A 19837-nucleotide genomic window follows, 5' to 3' on the forward strand; every position below is an offset into this window, starting at 1 on the left:
GTTAGTTCTCAGTTCACTTTGACGCAACGCATTTTAGGTATGAATTGTTAGATTAACATGATTTGAAACATTCTGCGCAAAAGGTAATTTGAAATAATGATTGGTTTCGGTTTTATGCTGATTCCATAAAACCCCATCTAAAACCGGGGTTGGTTTTAAAAATGTTAGTAAAATTTAATTCTTGTTGTCGTTTTCATAAAGTAACAAATTGAAATCAGACATATATAACAGAGAAAGGCATCGGATTTTTTTTTGAAATATTTTTCCGTAAAAGTATATAATTGTCTGTTGAACAGAATTATAATAGAAGAATTAAAAGCTGTGAAATAGAGAGATGAATTTTTATTTTTTGTTATAACCTTTAAATAAATATTAATTCTAAATTTCTTGATAAACTTTTAATTACTGTGAGAGTTCAGTCCGCACGGTAGAGAATCACCCTGCGCAGAGTGACTGAACCGACCGAACGCGCCATAATGCGAGTAGCTTTGTCGATCTTTGTCGACTGTCAGTTGGAGGCAGTGCTGCCAAATATACAGAGATGTCGGCCGCGGCAGGTCGGACACATCTCACCTCTTCTCCCATAAAACTATTTTTTTTTATCTTTTTCCTGTGTTTACATTAACGGTGACAAAAGATTTCTAAGACAATTTAAATGTTAAATTTTCTTGAAATTAAATGGTTCTGCACGCAGTATGACTGGTTTCGGTCAACTCTGATGTTTCAACTTATTTCGACGTCCCAATTGATTTTTTCCGAGAAATTCCAAACCAGTGGTGCTCATTCATCCCGTTATTACTTCTATGATCTTAACATATCTTAAAGAATTTTTAGCTATTTTTTTCCAAAATTATGTCGAATAGGAACGTTTCCTCATAACTTTTTAAAACAAATTCATGACATTCCAACCGGTCGATGCGGTTGGATTAGCATCTAGCAAGATTGATGTAATGAGGCCGAGACAAGAAATAAAATAAGCTATACGGCTTAAATGAATATTGACTAGAGATAATAGGTTCTCCTCTCTTTTCTAATTTCAGCAAGTGTTCCACAAGTATATGACCATAATATGTTTAAGGTAACGATTCAATGTTGACTGCTCTGGAAAACATGGGTTAGCTATTGCTTAATTTTCCTGAACTGTAAACGAGACCATTCTGTTCTTCAAAATTCTCAACAAACGGAAGTCTCAAACTGCTTTAACATAATCATCAAACCAAAGTGTCAATCACCTTTTGCATATTCATCAATCCGCTATCAATCAAGTATCAATCCGCTTTTATAGAATCAACTAGCATAATGCTCAATCCGTTTTAGCATAATCAACAAGTAGTAGATCCAAACCGCTTAAACATAATCGACAAACATTTAAAAGCCAAAGGCTCAATACGTAGTAACATAATCAACAAGTAGAATTCTCAATACACATTCACATATTCAAAAGACAACAGAAGTTACAATCTGCTTTTACATAATCAACAAGCACAAGCTCAACTCATTTCAATATAATTATCAAGTAGAGGTTAAGTCACTATATCATTTCCATCAGACAGAAGTCGTTATCTTTCACACTTTCACATTTTCAACCAATAAAATACGCAATCCACAATCCGCATTTTATTTTCAAAAGGCTGAAAACTCAATTCGGTTTCACATTTTCAACAAGCAGAAGTTTCAATCTGCTATCACATTTTCACCAAATAAAAGTCTTAATTCGTACAACATTTTCAAAAGAAGTCTTAATCCGTTTTTTAATTTTCAACAGACATAAGTCTCAAAACACATTTACATTTTCAACAGACTGAAGCCCCAAACAGCTCTTTAATTTTAAAATTAGATGCTTCTATCCCATTTTACATTTTCAACATACTAAAGCCTCTATCCGTTTACGTGTTTATTAGGTAGTCTTAATTCCTATTCAAATAATCAACAGCACACATAATCAGCAAGCACAACTCTCCATCCGCTTTTACATTTTCAACAAACTGAAGTCTCAACTGCTTTTTCATGCTTCACAAACAGAAGTCTCAATCCGCTTCTTCATTTTCAACACTCAATCATAACTCTCACTTAAGAAACAACTGAATAAACAAATAGCTTTGCTTATTTCGCTGAAGCATGGCCGTAGGTTTCATTTCTACACTACATCTTAACACGTTGCTGTTTCAAATCAACTAAGCACAATTGTACTCATCAACTAAGCACAAAATTGATCAATTATTTAGAACTGTGAATGAAAACTGATGATAACTTGATGAAGATAATTCCTAAAATGCACTCGGTCCATGGCAATCATTCTCCAATTTCTCCAACATCTTACATTTGTCAGATCACGCTCCACTTGGTCTAACCACCTCGCTCGTTGCGACCCTGCTCGTCAGGCTCCTAACCGGATTCGTAGCGAACACCTGTTTTGCAGGACAGTCGTCCGGCATTCTCGCAATATGTCCTGCCCAGCGTATCCTGGACAGCCTTCACCACTTTCTGGATACTGGGTTCGCCGTAGAGTCGCGCGAGCTCGTGGCTCATCCTTCACACTCCGTTCTCCTGCTCACCGCCAAAGATGCTTCTTAACACTCGTCGCTCGAATACTCCGAGTTTGCACAGGTCCTCCTCTAGCAATATCCATGTCTCGTGCCCGTATAGAACAACCGGTCTAATGAGCGTTATTACAGGTTACACTTCGTACAAGGGTCTTCTCGACCGCAGTTGCTAGTGGAGTCCATAGTAGGCACGATTTCCGCTGATCATTCGCCGCCGGATCTCACGGCCGTAGCATATATTTCGACTTGGACGTATGAATCATTAATCCAATCCTTCCTGCTTCGCGTTTCAGTTTGCGGTAGATCTCCTCCACCGCCGCAGATGATCTGCCAACTGTATCAATGTCATCAGCAAAGCAAATAACTGACTAGATCTGTTGAAAATCGTACCCCGCATTTCGTCCACCGTTCGCTCGTCGAATAACACCTTCTAGCGCCACGTTGAACATGCAGGATCATGCAAGATAGACCATCGCCCTGTCGAAGCCTCGTGCGCGATTCGAATGAAGTCGACAATTCACCCAAAATCCGCACACAGCACTGCGTTCCATCCATCATCCTTGATCAGTCTGGTCAGCTTCCCGGAGAGCCGTTCTCGTCCATGATTTTCCATAGCTCGTCACGGTCGATCTTGTCATATGTGGCTTTGAAGTCGATAAACAGAAGGTGCTTAGGGACTTGGGGTTCACCACATTTTTAGAGGATTTGCTGTAATGTGGTCCGTCATAGACCGTCCCTCCGTAAGCCGGGCTGATGACTTCCCACGAATCTGTTTGCTTGTGGCGTTAGGCGGCGGAGTAGGATTCGGGACAACACTTTGTAGGCGGCATTGAGGATAGTGATCGCTCGGTAGTTCTCACAGTCAAATTTGTCGCCCTTCTTGTAGATGGGGCATATTACCCCCTCCTTCCACCCTTCCGGGAACTGTTCTGTGTCCTAGATCCGGATTATCAAACGGTGGAGGCAATTGGCCAACTTTTCTGGGCCCATTTTTATAAGTACATCTGCGATGCCATCCTCCCCACCCAACTTGTTGCTATTCAGCTGGCGAATGGCTTCATAAACTTTACTCATCGTTGGGAGTAGCTCCACCTCGTCATTGGCTACGCCGGCGATGTATCTTTACCCACCGTCTTGATCTCCTACATGTGCGCCGTTTTGAATCGAAGTGCTACTTCCACCTTTTAATCACCTCACGATTGTCCATCAGAATATTCTCGTTCTTATCCCGTCACATTTCGGCTTGCGGCACGAAGCCTTTGCGGGATGCGTTGAGTTGTCTGATAGAACTTTACTGTGTTTTTTTTTTTTTTTCAAATAGGTTTTATCAGCCGTCCAACTTTTTGTCGTTTAAATTAATTAAAAAATTTAAAAAACTAATTTAATTAAAATTAATTTAATTAAAAATTGTCCTTCTTTTTGATAGTTTGTCTTACCAAAATTCCAACTCACAGTTGCACAGGACTGATAGGAGTAACAAAAATAATAAACAAACTGAAGTCATCTAAAGCAGTGGTTTTCAAACTTCGTCGCTCACCGCCCCCTGTCTCAATCTTCTAGAGGAACAGTCAAATGAGTGTGACGGCCGTCATCACAGTCACGGTCTCCACGCTTCATGACGATTACGGTTCTCAAGTCTGCTCATAGGGCTTTCATTCTTCTATCTGTTTTTGGGGTTAACATGCGAATTGTCCTGGCTTCGTTTGTGTCTGCTACGTTGAGTTCTGTCTTCATGTGTTCTGAGCTCCCACTGCACTTCCTATTTTGTTAAGACGGTTTTCGTATAACCAACGATTTCCAGGGTTTGTTCGGTAAAAAAAATAAACCATCGCTTTTGTTCATTCGTTTTATTTATTATTGCATTGCTGGTTCGATCCAATAAATAAATACTTCCTACTCGCTAATGGTTGGTAGCTACTATTAAAGGTTGGTTTACGTCCACAGTTCATTCCAAGTATTCATTCTACTACTTATAAAGCACGGCTATTATTCAACTGATAAACTAAACAAGACGAAAAAAAAAGTAATAATAGCATTCTCTAGGAGTTCAGGTAACCTGACCAATCGTATTTCGGGTCTGAATCTATTTACACTAAAATAGGTCTACCAGGTTGGGGGACACTTCACCAAAATGAAGATGGAAAAAAACTCATTCAAACTAACAATCATTCAAAGAAAACTTGAATGCCCATATTTTCGTTACTACTTAGAAAATAAACCAAACACCATTCACGATAACCGAGTTATTATTGTCTTTTTTTCATTCATCAGTGGTAAAAGTAAAAGTCAAATCGAGGAAAAAAATAAAACCAAACTTTAAAAATTTGGAACAAAACCTGTGGCAAGCTTCTTGGCGGGGGGTGATGCACTTTTAGTCTATCCATCTCTAAACCATTTCGTTTTTACTGTAATGTCGCAGCGTTCGAACGCTCCCGGGTAAAGTTGCCCAGCAATTTCCCAGGAAGGCGCAGCCCGATTTTACAATATCCTTTCTCACTGTGGCCTTCATTCGATTGGGGGCTGTTGAAGATGGTGGGATATTTTCTCTCTTCTGGATTGGGGACTCAGAATTCGTCAGGTCAGTGCATCCTTCTCGGTGACGCGCTAGGCGTCCGATCATCTTCCGATCCACCGGAAGTCGACAGATTGGCGGCGGAACGTAGAGGGCTTATGGGGGCACTCTTGGCACCGCCCCGATTTCCGGCATTGTTGTTGTCCGATTCTGACGGCGATGGTGAAGCTTTTAACGTCACAATTTCGGGCAAAGGGTTGTGCAGATAGAGGAAGGTAGAAAATTTTTGAAAGAACGCAAAAAAGATGAGAAAAAAATGTTAGGTTTTTTTTGTGGAAAGAAATAACTTATGATGAACCTTAATTGGAAAGAAATATCTAATTTGCCTTAAATTGATCAACGAGTTCCTTAACTAATTGGGTGCTACTTAATGGGTGATGTGACTACGAACTAAAATGCTTAAGCCGACAAAGAACTACTTAACTTATATGAAAAAAAATTGATTGGGGGATGATAGATTTGAAATAAGAATGATTTCAACGATTTCAAACAAAACAACATAAAAAAAACATACATAAGTTTCAAAACGAAACAAGTTAGAGACACACAGTTACACGCACAAAAACCATCAAACTCGAACAACATGTGATAAAAAAACCAATTCTGGAATTTTTCTAGATAGACTGTAGAAAAAAAATCTCAAACTACTAACCTTCGATTTCTATTTTTGTTTCTCAGAAAAGTCCAAGGAAATCGAGTGAAATGAATAGGGAAATGAAAGTTCAGAAAACAGCTCGTTTTGTTTGTTGTCTTTTTTACATCACTCTCTATTTTCTTCGAAACTCCAAAATTGGATTTTACTTTCTTAATGTACAGTTTTTTTTACTTCTTTTTTTCGTTTGCTTTGTCTTCAATTCGTAACTGTAAGTACAAAATTGTGTTAAAACGGTTCGTTTATACTGTGAGTTTTTTTTTTTTTAATTTTGCTAGTATTTGGCCAATGTAGAAAAATCTCACATTTTTAATGTTGCTCATTTTATGGTTGGAAATTGTTTAGTTTTTTTTAATTGCTTTCAACAATTAAGTTAAAGGGAAGAACGAAAAATTTACAAAAATATAAATAAATTAATTTTAGCCCAATTTTCTGACGTGAATTGTGGAATTCAACAAACACAATCCAATACAGATTTCAAATTAATTCCAAACATTCGTACGATGTCGATAAATAAAACTTTATCAATTAAAGTTCTGTTTTCCGGTACTATCTAGCTGCTGGTTGTGATTATTCGTCTTTAGTTTCTTTATGAATAAATATAAGTTTAGGATGAGTAGGGCGTGTTTCACACAATTTGTAGAAATTTGCTCAATTGAAAACGGGGTTTTTAGAATTTTTTTAGATATATTACACAATTTAAAAATCCATCAACCCTCAGAGTGTCGTGGATTCATGCTCTGTGGTAGAGCTGAAAGTAGAATTTTCAATTCAAATGATGTTGCATCGTCAGTAAATAAAAAAATCTGAAAAGTTGGCATTTAAATTACCTCAATTTTACAAAAAAAAAATTGAGATAATTATAAAAAAAAATAATATCTTTCTTTTTAATTCTTGGAAATAATTCGATGGTATTTAGATCATAATTTTATACATTTGAGTTTTATGTTCAATTGAAAAGGAATGCTAAACTTTTAAAAGCTAGAATTTTAGAAAACTTCTGAAAGAGCCTCAAAAATAATTTTTTTACCAAACTTTATTCCGAAAAAGTTGTATTATTTTAAATAAACTACAAATATTTCAATTTCAGTTATTAAATCGTAAAATTTTAAATTTGAATTCATTCTTAAAATTTAAGTTGAAATTTTCAATTCAGATTCTCAACTTGAGAATTATTAATCTAAACTACAGAGTTCCAATTTTAGAATCACGAATCAAGAATTAAGAGTTTTGATTCAAAGCTTAAAATCCTCTGAAAATAGAATCTTAAAACAGATAATCCATAATCTAAATTTCAGCAAGCTAGAGTCTATAACTTGAACTCCTGAATGGAATAGTCAGCATTTAGAGACTTTTTATGATCCTCCTTTCTTTTATGATAGTTTTTTTTTTATTGTGGATTCTAGGCTGCTGAATCTTGAATTTTTAATTTGAAATCTATAGTCTGAAATAAAGAATTTGGAGTCGAGACAAAATCTACCTTGTGTCTTAAATCAAGAAATCAAAATAAGGATTCCGAAGAACTTCGTTCCAAACACGAGATTCTGCAAATCTAAACTCTTGAAGAATTGGAAATTCAGAACCTTGGATTCTAGGAAACTTGGAACCAGAATCTGCAATGAATCCAGATTCTAGAATGCAAATACATTAAAAGACATAGGTAAAATAAAATTGAGTTTCGATTTTAAATAAGATTTCAAATTCCGGAATCCTGCATCGAAAATCGAGAAATCAACCTCTAGAATTTAGACATTTGATTCTTCTAAAACCTGGCTTCTAGATTCTAGTCTTGAATCTAGAATCACGATTATAGTCTCTAGAATCCAAACTACGAATTCTATAATCTAAGATCTGGAATCTAGAATCCTCCATTAAGGATCGAAAATCTTGAATCTACAACCTAAAATTAAAATTCTGGACTAGCTTCTATTAGATTCTTGGTTCCAAATTTGTGACCCTAGAATGTAGATAACAGATTCTGAATTAGCGGATTCTATCCTGACTTTAATTTAAGCTGCATTTCCTCTCAAAAGTGTTAAAACATTGATAACAGAAAAAATTACTGACGTAACAATCTGAAACAGCTAATTTTAAGTTGATGAAATAAATAAAATTAAACACTGAGTTCAACATTAGTCACAAGACGCTTGAAAGCAAACATTAATATTTTCAGGTTTTATTTTTTCAATAAATTAATTTTCAACTAAATAGAACTGTGGATCAATGACATCCAACTTTTCACAACGTTTGGCGATGATTAAACAATTGGAAACGCTTTCTCGGATTTCTAATGTTAAAGGTTTAGCACAACAAGGTGGATGTTATAGTTTAGTGTTGACCTGTGACACGCAGACACGCGTTAACCGTTGCTAATTTAGATGGATTACTTTTTTTTTGGTTTGCTCTATCTTGAGTCGCTAGTAACCTACTTAGGACTTCCATTACCGTTGTTAGTTTTCTATCGAAGCTACTTTTGTCCTTTTTTAACAAATATTCCTAAGCTGTTTACTATGAATAATAATGGTGAATTGCGCTGACTAGCAGCTGCAGACCCACACTTAATAACCAACAGTCACTGTCATACTGATACTTTACACGAAGCTTCACATTTTTCACGGATCATTAATCTCTCTTCTAACCTCTTGATTAGTCTACTTATAAAATATTCTCGCTGCCTTATGTTTTTTCGTTTCTGTTCTTGGCGAAACTTAACAAAACACGCTCCGATCCGATTTAGGTTCTCCTTCCTTCTTTGGCCTTTTGCTTCGAAAATATAATTAATATCAATGATGTTTGCGTGAGAAAACAACGTCCCATTTTTTCTCGAATGGAAAATAAACGAAAGAAAACAATATCTTATCTTCTTTATAAAACAAGAACGTAAAGAGATATTCAATTAAGCAAACGAATGTGATTTTTGCGCTGGTGGCAAAACGAAAAAACGAAACGAGGCGGCAACGAGAGCAACAACCTCGTAGACGACAATTATTGGTGCAAATTATGCTTTCTACTACTAGCGCGGGTCTGATGCTTCCTAGCCTGTTGCTGTTGTTGCTGTTGCTGACTACTTCCGGTACCACTGTTACTATTACTGGTACCGTTTCGACCCTCGTGATGATGGTGATGCTGGTGCTGATGGTGGTGGGTGGGAGGATTCGTACCTTGTGATGTCATGAGCGGTTTCGGCGGGTACGGGATGCGGAACAGCTCGATCCGAAGGTAGGCACAGATCTCCAGACACACCTTAAAGGAAAAGAAAAAAGATCAGTGGTTTGTCCCGCGATAAGAAGTAAGAAATACTCACTTGGCCACAGTACCGAACCATGTCGATGCTGCACCAGAGCATCGCGAACCACAGCACCCAGTACTCGGACAGGAAGTTGTTGAAGTATTGGTTCAGGAAGAGACAGAGCGGTCCGATCAGGCCCCAGTCCAGGTACTCCATCTCGCTCTTGGTCATGTGGGCGACCTGGAAAAGGTTCACGATTGGGTTAAGCAGCTAATTTTCCAGCAAACTTATATATTGTAAGGATTTTAGAATGTTACTCCGAATACTGGATGACTAAATCTTACGATAACCTTCTATCTTATACTTTTATGAGTTTAGAATAACAAAGTCTACAAAATCCAGACCTTTTTGATATCAACTTGTGTGGGACATCTCGTAGGCCTGATCGACGCAAAGTTTGAAAAAGCAACGGAGTATTGGAAGAAATCGGAATGTAAGCAATACACACTCGCACACGTTGAGTTTATAACCAATTCTGGATGAACTCCTAAAACAGCGTCAGTTGGGCAGCGGTTGAGGATCTCGGTATATGTATCCCTGTAGGCTAGGTCTAACGACCATTCGGCCTAACATCCGTTCGGGTAACAGTCTTTTCAGACCAATGTCCATTAGGCCCGCATCCATTAGACCTACCATTTGCCTAACATTCATGCAGCCTTTCGTCCATTCGGTCTAACAACCGCATTTCCCATATTCCAATAGATAGGAGTTTTAAGACTATATGCACATGAGCGTACATCTCTTTTGTATACGTTAAAGTAATTTTTCTGTTAAAATCTCTAACAGTTTGAGAAAATGATGTTATATCAAAAGTAGTAACAATAGCCGATTTCCAAAACAGGGCAGGCTAAATACGCATATTTATGTTTTCAGCTATATTTCTGTAATACTTGCAATATTTTCGTATAATTCAATTGAAAATGGTAGAAACTGATGATGAGCATACGTCATCGTTCTTTTGCATAAGACATAGTTAGCTATACCATGTGGCATGGTTGGTCCGCACTTCTCAAATCCGACAGTGTGCTGTGTAAATCGCTCTGTTATCTTCTACGATTTGTAGAGCACAACACTTCATTCCGAAATGCTCTACACTCGTTTCCGAGTACAGCCGAAGCCAAGTGCCGAGCAAAACCGGTGCCCCAATAGCAACACTACTGTGTGAGCAGGAGAAATCCCGAAACACACAACCGAAGTGCATTTTTTCCTTCTCTTCCTACCACAGTAGGCAAACAAACAGCACGAAACGATATTGCTACTTCTTCTTATTTTTCTTGTTGGGAAAGAACCAAGCCTACTGAGTTGCTTTAGCGCTGCTCCCCTACACTTAATGTGATGATTTTTTTCTCTTGCTCTCACACTGGCAAAGCGTTCTCTGCTCTTTGATTGGGTGTACGCCCGGCCTTTTAACAGAGCAGGGCAAGTGTTTCAGAACGAAAAGTTCACTAAGTTGCATTTTTCAAGCCGCTCTGGGAGAAATGGACAACCATGCCATGTGGCAATAACATTTTGTAACATTTTGTTCTTATCATGCTTTTAACAGATCAGTATTAAGCTCTTCTATTTTCACTGTTAGGTTGTATTTAGAGCGTAGATTTAAAATTTCAATGATAAAAGTAAAAAAAAAAAATATGGCTATTGTATTTTTCTTGATATAGGCATTTAACCTGCTTTAGATGGGCGTTCAAAATCGGTCTCTTATCCCAATACCTTATAACTCTATTACGACTCCCTTTCCTACTAACCTAGTGAATCGAATACACTCGGCACATTAAAACTTTGTAAAAGTAAAAGGCCTTTAATAACCTAGTTGTAAATAAAAAAAAAATTATAACTTTGCTAAAAGCTTCAATTTGTTGAAATTCTGATTTTAGAAGAATTAGAAATAAAAAAAACTGTGCAAGAACAAATTGTGCAATCTACGTGACCCGAAATACTAAGTGACGATAAATGGAATAATTTAAGTGCCATTAGAAATAAAATCGATCTTATTCTTGAAAGATGTACGCCTTTTTAGAGTTAAGTAAATTTGATCTCTTCAAAGAAACATGAAGTTTCAATGAGATCATATATGTGTGTGAGTTCGTTTTTTAAACCGATCCAAGTGCATGAACTTTGAGCGATCGGAGGAGTGCATAGTTAGCAAATATTGGAACATTGACTTAGATCACACGTGTATAAAAATTGTGAAATTTATGCTGTTTCAATGAAAAAAATGCTACAAAAGTGTAGAAGAGTGGATGAAGTACTGTGCAGATCCTAAGAGTTCGAGAGAATTCGCCATTTTGATGCCAGTTTGATCCCCCACGAGGCTAGATGGCTGGATATGTATGTATGATATGATTTAATGTTTTTAGGGTCGATCATAATTTGTGTAATCGTATACAGAAATTCAGGTGAGGTCGATCAAGTTGTGAGTGTGCCATAATTGAAAATCCTCCTTGTTGTTGCAAACAAACCGTATTTGGTTGGGTAGTAGGTGGTTCTATTAAAAGACCAGAAGTTGATCGAACGATTTCTAATGTCTGTGAGATCGTTACGAATTAGGCATTGAGCGATCAAATTAGCAGATTTTGGGAAGCCGAGTCCATTCACGAGCCTCGAATGATGACTCACGTCGAAAGAGCCGCAGAGCAAAGTTTTTCCGATACTTGCTGCCGATTGGAAAATGGTCGCTACGAAGTAGGTCTGCCATTGAGACCCAGTATAAAGGATTTTTTTAGGTGACAGTCACACGATAGCTTTCCGTAGATTTCTACAGACAGAAAAACGACTGATTCACGACCAAGATCTTTACGACCAGTACCGAGAATTCATACATGATTATGAAACCCAGGGTCGTATGATTAAGTGTGATACCAATTGCTCAAAAGGATATGTTCTGCCACGCGGTGTTTAACTTGGCAAGCACCACAACGAAGACGCGTGTCGTTTTTGATGCGTCTGCAGCAGCTTCGCGGGGAGGTTTGCTGAATGATCACCTTTACGTTGGCCTCACCATTTAGCCCAAGCTCGCCGAAATCGTGCTACGATTTCAGATGCCCAAGATTGTATTTACGGCTGATATCGCGCATATGTTCAGACAAATAAGAATCTGAGAAGAAGATTAGAAATACCAACAGATATTTTAGCGACGACAGCCAAATCGATCTTTAGAGGTGTTTCACTTGACGACAGTGACGTATGGGGCAGCCTGTGCACGTTTTCTGGCAACAAGAACGCTCGAGCAGCTTTGCATGGATGAGAAGGAGCGTTTCCCCTTAGCGTCAAAGGCGGGTACCGAAGATGTCTACATGGATGACATCTTGAGTGGAGCGGACACGTTAGAAGATGCCCTGAATCTGCAGACTCAATTCGTCGAAATGACCCAGGCCGGTGGGTTCAATCTCCACAAGTAGACGTCGAATCATCCCGAATTATTGAGGCACATTGATAATACCGAACACGAAAGAGCGTTCTTTGAAGATGAAAAAACCACAAGAACTTTGGGTTTTACCTGGCAACCCAGAAAAGACGTATCTTCGACCAAATTGCACGAAATTGAATTCCACCTGGGACAGACGACAAAAAGAATCATATACTCTGACATCACCAAGACTGGGACTGTTGGGTCCTTTGATTTTTGCTGCAAAACTACGAATGCAGAAAATTTGGCAATTGAACGTAGATTGGGATATAATATTTGGAACAAAACGACGCTGAAATCTTGGAGGTTTTCCACAACCAGTTAAAGGAGATGGGTGAAATAGTTGTTCCCCGTTGTGTTTTCCCCAACCTTAAAATCTCGAATCGCACCCTTAAAGAACGCTAAACTCACAATACCGCGCTTAGAGTTTAGAGCGGCGCGCTTGTACTTGCACGATTGATTACCAATATAACGCACAACTTTTTGAGTTCATTTTCCAGAATTATTTTCTGGTCCGATTCCACCACAGCACTTTCCTGGATCAAGAATCAAGACTGACCCTAGCCAACTCAAAACTTACGTAGGCTTTGAGTGGGGATACGTGGAGACGCATGACAATCCAGCAGATGTAATATTTCGTGGATTGTACCTTCCGAGATACGAGATTGCGAAATATGGTGGTCAGTCCCGAATTTCCTGTACCACGACGAAAGAGATTGGCCTAAAAGATTCCAGCACACCCCGACCGAGCAACTTCAGGAAACGAAAAACTCAAGCATTAGCCTCACAGTTACTGAACCTCCTGCCATTTTTTACCTATTTGCGACAGAGACCTACTTTAGATAAATGCAGCAAATAGTGGGATTAGTTCTACGGTACATCGACCACATACGACCCAAAAAAGACAGACAGCATCGATACGGCGTCCTACCTTCCTTTTTTCTCAGGGATTTTAAACCAAGTTGGTTTATTCATCCCGAAAACGACTTCCTACGTATTCCAGAGCTACAACGAGCGACGGTTGCACTGGCCAGTAATTCGCAACAAGAGACATTTCCCAACGCTTTTCGAAAGCTGCCTCGACGCCGGAAAGGTAATTCGCAGTTAAAGTATACTAATCAGCTTATCTGTGTTTTTAGATCGATCAGAAAATATTCTGCAAGCGGGGGGGTCGCATTTGTCACGCACAACTCCCTCAAAAGCCTGAAGCATCCTATTATTCTGCCACCCACGCACTGTTTCACTCACGCCGTGATTCGTGCATATCACGTTGAGATGTTGCATGTCGCTCAACAGCTTCTACTTTGCGGATTACGCGATCAATTTTGGATACTGCATGACCTCAGCCGGTGTGTCACTTGCATGAAACCAAAACCGGTAGGAACGCAGCAGAAAATGGGTCCATCTAGAGCTAGTGGGCGATTTGACAGCAGATTCCTTCATCGCCGCACTAAACCGATTTGTGTCCCATAGAAGCAAGTGTGCCAGATTGTTCCCCGACAACGGTCTCAGCTTTGTGGGCAGCTGCTCAAAGTTACGAGAAATGAACGACCTGTTTCAGTCCCAGCTCCTGAAAAATTAATTGAAAAACTTTTGTTCCAAATCAGCCATCGAATGGAACATGATCCCACCAAACGCCCCACACTTTGGCGGATTGTGGGAGCCAAATACCACAAGATTCGCGAAATCTGACTCCCGGTCATTTCTTGGTCAGACTTTCTTGGATCTTCTTCTTTGACAGACATCGTAGAACCGAGATTTGTCGAACACAAGGAATCAACACTATCCCGCTGGCAACGTTTTTCGAAAACGGTCCAACATTTCTGGGATTTTTTTTTTTGGATCACTATACCCAAGAAAATATGATCAGTCATGGATCATGTCATGACAGAAATATTCCTATCATGTGAATGAAAATACCATTCATATTCACGTGAGGTAAAGAAATGTCACGTATGAGAAGAGTGAGCAATGAATGAAATTTGGGAACCAAATGGAATCTTTAAAAAAGGCGCAGCAAACACTTATCTCTATTTTCTCTTTTTTTTAAATGCTATTGCTAGTTAGCGTTTGTCATACTTCAGCATATTAAAAATTAGCTTGGCAAACGAAGCAGACAAAAATTGCACTGGTGATCTATGTCATGACCAGTTTTAACCATCATGTCATGACCGAAATATTGAAGATCTCAATGATCAATGACATAATGGAAAAATCTTTCTTTACCAAAATAATCATTCATAGCATCCTTTCATTTAGAAAAAATCCTAAACTAATGACATGTGAGGAAAAAAAAATGGGTCACTAGTCGCAATTTTTGGCTCATGACTATGACATAATCCCGTCCCTGATCACGACGCTACAGAACCGTAACAAGTGGCATGCCCGGTACCCGAGAACTGGTCAACTGGTCATCATTCGAGAAAACAAAGTGCCGACAACAGGGTGGCGCCTCGGCAGAACTGAAACGGCTATTCCTGGTCCCGATAGTTTTTGGGCGTCGCAGACGTGCGTGTTGTTGATGGATCCAAAGGTACTAAGTTATTCCAACGTCCAATAGCCAAACTGTGCTTGCTGCCAATCGAGGACAGCGAGGTAGAACCTGAACAAGACTCCGAAGACGGCAACAACAATTCCGAAGATAAGAAAAGTGATTTAAATTTTTTATTTCAATACCTAGGGCCAGCATGTTAACGCTAAAACATCCTAAAAATAGTGTTCTGAAAATTCATGTACTACTGTAGTAGTACACCGCACGGGAAGGTCGTACTTATTGTAGTCCGCGTGTTTTATACTTTGATCCGAGCCATACAAAGTGTCCATGATTGTCGCAAGTCGCCTTTTCTGTGGCCCCCTCACTATCCCCTCGAGCTAGTCGAGGTAATGAACATTACAACTTTCTTTACAAATTTTTCAGTGTAAATGGCTTTCACTGGTGCGGGAACATCCTTTCCCTTCGGTGAGGTATAAAATTGAGTTCGATGTTTGTGCACAATCCGTTTTTTGTTTGCTCAGGAGTAAGGCCTAAGGCCACGCATTTTCAGATTTTCTTCGCGAAAAACGACACAAAATGACAACGCTTGCTTCACTTGGATGTAACCGTACGCAGCCAAAATTTGGATGAACACGGTTTTTAAAAAGACGGTTATTTTATAATGTATTTATAATCGGAACAGTCTGTATCTTCTATGAATCAAGACTAAGAACACTCTCAGCTTATATCAAACGAATCTGAAGAGAAAACCAAGCTCTTTTGGAAAACCCTCGATTAGAAAGCCTCTCGGGAGCTTTGCCACGATCACGTGACGTTAGATTTCTCGACCTCTGTTTTGGGTAGAGAAATTCAGAAATCAGGAACTCAAAACTGAGCCATGTTGAATCTATAAGAAGGCATTAGGAGGGCTCTGTTCAGAAGCTAGTGAATGTCTATGAAGAGCGTGCAGTTAAGGGGTATCATAGTGGCTCCAGAGAGTAAAACGACTAAGATGGGTATCATAGGCTTTCGAAGTATACTGAATGCCGAGAACGAGAATGTTTTACATATAGAGCCTAGGGAATTATATGAGAATCAAACTGTCATATTGACAACCAATAGAATGGAACTGGATTCAATTTAACAATGACTTGATAATAATGAGGTACTGAACTTTTTGCACATACTGAATTTTCAGGTCTGTCTGTGACTCCTTCTTGTACATCTTGGAGACCATAATCTTGTTTGTCACAAAAACCATGGATTTTCGTCCGCAGCTGCAAATACCTTGCCAGATCAAACGCTTTCTTGCAAACCTATCGGCAAAAACGAATTTGAACTTGCCGGAGACGTTACCCCGACCAGTAGTGGCTTTATAAAATTTTTGGCCAGGGGATCCCAAAATCCATTTTCACGTACGTTGCTTTGTTCTGGAGCAACTAGTAAATATGTATGAAGACCGTGAATTTAGGGGCATCATAGTGGCTCCAGAGAGTAAAACGACCAAGATAATTGCTCTGTTGTGGTATGAGCCTACTTGGTGAATGAGATAATTGATTTCATACGTAGAATTTCGAAGTTGAACCTTAAGCACACACTCAATTTTCAGATCTGTCTGTGACTGTAGTTTTAAAAGTCAGACAGGAAGAAACTAACGGAAACTTAATTGTACGCCAGGAAAGAATTATTGTTGTGTCTTAAAAATCGCTTATCTATTCCCTAACGAAAGTTCTCGCAAGACAAAGCTAAAGCAGATCTTGCAAGTCCTTCTACACAGGAGGCATGCGTCCAACAGACCGTATTAAACTTCAAAAAATAAATATTATTGAAAATGTGTAGACACTTACCACCAGTCGGTTGGTCACCTTGGCCGTGATCATGCCGAACGCCATGATGTACAGGGCCGGGTAGTTTTCGTAGATCTGCTCGGTGGATTTCTGCGAGATGACGTACGCCGGCACCACCACGAACAGGAACGGAATGATGGGCGACAGGACGCTGGTTCCCTGCAGAGCATGTGGTTGAGCATCCATCCGGAGGCATTCGAGCGGTTTTTTAGATGGAAAAAGTAAAATCTCATATTAATATGTGCGTGTTTTTTCTCAGAGCTTTTGAAAGTTAAAACATTCGTATGGGAACCAATACTACAATGGATACTTCAATTATCAGGGTTAGGATGTTTTTTTTGGATTAAATTTTAAATAATTTAGAATTAGTTCACTAGGCCGAAAGAAATATACCGAATAGTTTAATTTGTTTCTATATTTGAAGAACCCATTTTCCGATGAGAGGGGTCAGGGGGTTATAACAATGGACATGGTACAATGGTGACGGGTTAGGTGAGGGGATGGACTTTGTTCAGAGGAAATGTGTGGGTGTGTGTGATTCGGGACGCACAATGCTGTTCAAAGTTATTGACAATCAAAAATTGAATAAACAGAGTTAAGTGGTTTCATTTTTTTCCGGATGAATTTGATGGGAAGTTAGATTGCCAATGTGTCCAAATTAGAGTACGTTCTGGAAGGATTTTTTTTTTCAATTTGCCGAAACCAAGCACAACTACCAAACGTTAGTACACAAAACACTTAACTCTTAAACACACTCTATGTTTCTGTTTGGATAAGTAACTCAAGGACGTGTAAACTTCTCCGCTTATGTTAACACAAAACAGATTCAAATTTCACCTAAAATCACAAAAGTAGATTGGGGGGAAAAGGTAAACGGTTTTTAGTTAATTCAACCTTATCTACTTAAAAATTACAAAACAGTTACATAAATTTCGTAAATTACATTGAAACAGAATAATATCAAAGTATAGCAATAGACCAATCAAGGATTTTTGGGTACTACTTATACTGGAATTGTCATGTCTGAGCGTCTTGGTGTTTGACTGTTTCACAGTCTTAGTTTTTAAGTTTCTTAGCGTCGTTTGACTGTTTGAGGACGTCAAAGTTTAAGTTTCTAGGCGCGACTAAGCGTTTTCGACTGTCTTATTTTCTTAGGATTTGACTGTTTTAGTATTCGAGTGGCTGAACGTTTGTGTATCTGAATATCTTAATGTTCCAACATCTTAGTGGCTCAGGGTCCAAATGTCGCTTCCACTACATAGTGATTAAACGTCTTAGTTGCTGAATTTCTGAGCGTCCTAGTGAGTAAGAGTAAGAGTTAGAATATAAGTGTTTAAGCCTTCTTGTGAGCTACTCAGTTTCTTGCTGTCTCAGCTTCTTGGGATTTGACTGTCTGAGTATTTGATTGGCTCAGCATTCTCACGTCTTAGTAACAGAATGTCTGAGCGTCTTAGATCAACTTAGTTTCTTACCGTCTTAAGGCCCATTTACACTTCACGCGAAAATATTCGTGAAAAAATCTGATTTTATCAATAACTCAAAAACGCGACCCAACTAGCATGTGTAACATGGTGGAATCGATGGGAAATGGTTGAAAGATGAAATTGCACCCAGAATTGCTCCTTAAAACCTTAAAGAACTGTTTTTCTTTCGATTCCCCCGGTTTTCACCGCGGAAATTTCATCATAGCAGGAGAAACGGAATAAAAACAGTTCTATTAGGTTTTAAGAAAGGAGTCCTACTGGAATTTCATCTTTCAACCATTCCCCATCGATTCTACTATGTCACAAAACCTAGTTTCGTCGCGTTGTTGAGTTATTGACGAAATAAGATTTTTCACGTTCATTTTCACGCAAAGTGTGAATGGGCCTTTAGGTCGAAAACACAGTGGGCGCGAAGCGGATTCCCAACTCGCGTGGAAAAGCCGCTTCTCATTAAAACACGTTAAAAGAAACATCGACCGACCACAGTGCAAGCGATTTTTCGCGAGAACCGGCTTGATCGCGCGAATCCATCCAGAGTTCATGCGGACATGCACTGAAAATATTCTCTCGGGTATTTTTCATCGTAAATCATAATTTATCAAAAAACGATTTTCGAAAGACTGTATTTAGACCGCTGCAAGCTTTGTATGAAAATTTCAAATTCTTAAATATTTACACCTCCCTTATCTTTTTTTGGTTGTTTTTGTTGCTAGAAATAGCAATAAAAATTTTGGAAGCGATCCATCCAGTCCTGAATTAGCGCAACGAGTTTTAATTTTGTATGGAAATTTGTATGGGAAGTCAAAATTTTTTATTTAAAAATCGCCAGAGCTGTACTGAAAGTTCCAAAAAATATTACTTTGGATGAAATATATTCCTTGATTCTTACTATACAATTCATGTGAACAAACCACTAACCTAAGTTTTATACCAGGAAAGATATTCGATGTTATACAATATTTTTGTTTTCAAAATTATTTATTTTAATTTTAGCATTTTTGACTGATTATTTGAAAGCTGTGAAACCGTAGGATGAGAATAAAAAATCTCAAAAAACTGCTTTGCATAGCCGGGAAATTTATTGATTTGTATAATATTTGCAAAAACATTTCTTGAAATTATTAAAAGCTCTTTCTAGCAAGCAAAGTCTGTTATTTTTAAATACTTTTCAATGGATTCAGATTTTTTAGTTTTAAATGGTTAGAACTTTCTTCATGGAATTCTTAGCTGCTTGTCATGCTAGCAAAAAATGAAGCTTAAGAATAATCGAAACCAAAAATTAAAGACCGACTTCATTTCAAGCTAATTTGAATTTTCTAGATGATTAAATGTGCAAAATTTTTTTCTTCCATACAAATTTCCATACAAAATTGAAACACGTTGCGCTAACTCAGTAATCAACCAAACCATCTCAAATTTTACACTGATGCTTTTGTGACCCAAAAGGCATCGAAAAAACATATGGGAGCAAAAAGTCATTTTTTGCAGCGGTCTACTGTATATGCAATTATCATTGCCGTTTCTCTGATGGTTATGAAAAATTCGCGATTTTTGCAAGTAAAGTGGTATCA

The 19837-nt window shown here is 38.4% G+C and overlaps 1 protein-coding gene across 6 annotated transcripts in view; it reads right to left on the bottom strand.

The window, feature by feature from the left end:
* Positions 1 to 4375: 4375 nt before the first annotated feature.
* Positions 4376 to 19837, bottom strand: part of LOC129749680 (cholinephosphotransferase 1) — a 74548-nt gene continuing 59086 nt past the window's right edge. For 5 of the 6 annotated variants that reach the window (XM_055744723.1, XM_055744726.1, XM_055744727.1 and 2 more), the window contains 3 exons: positions 16783 to 16941; positions 9072 to 9236; positions 5853 to 9010 (listed from right to left, as the gene is read on the bottom strand). In XM_055744723.1, the coding sequence (XP_055600698.1) occupies positions 8753 to 9010; positions 9072 to 9236; positions 16783 to 16941 (582 nt within the window). In that variant the 3' untranslated portion in view covers positions 5853 to 8752. Of the gene's footprint in view, positions 5284 to 5852; positions 9011 to 9071; positions 9237 to 16782; positions 16942 to 19837 lie in introns of those variants that run through there. The other variant, XM_055744725.1, reaches the window with a different exon arrangement.

The sequence above is a fragment of the Uranotaenia lowii genome, chromosome 2 (assembly GCF_029784155.1).
Source record: "Uranotaenia lowii strain MFRU-FL chromosome 2, ASM2978415v1, whole genome shotgun sequence".
In the NCBI taxonomy this organism is placed as follows: Eukaryota; Metazoa; Arthropoda; class Insecta; order Diptera; family Culicidae; genus Uranotaenia; species Uranotaenia lowii.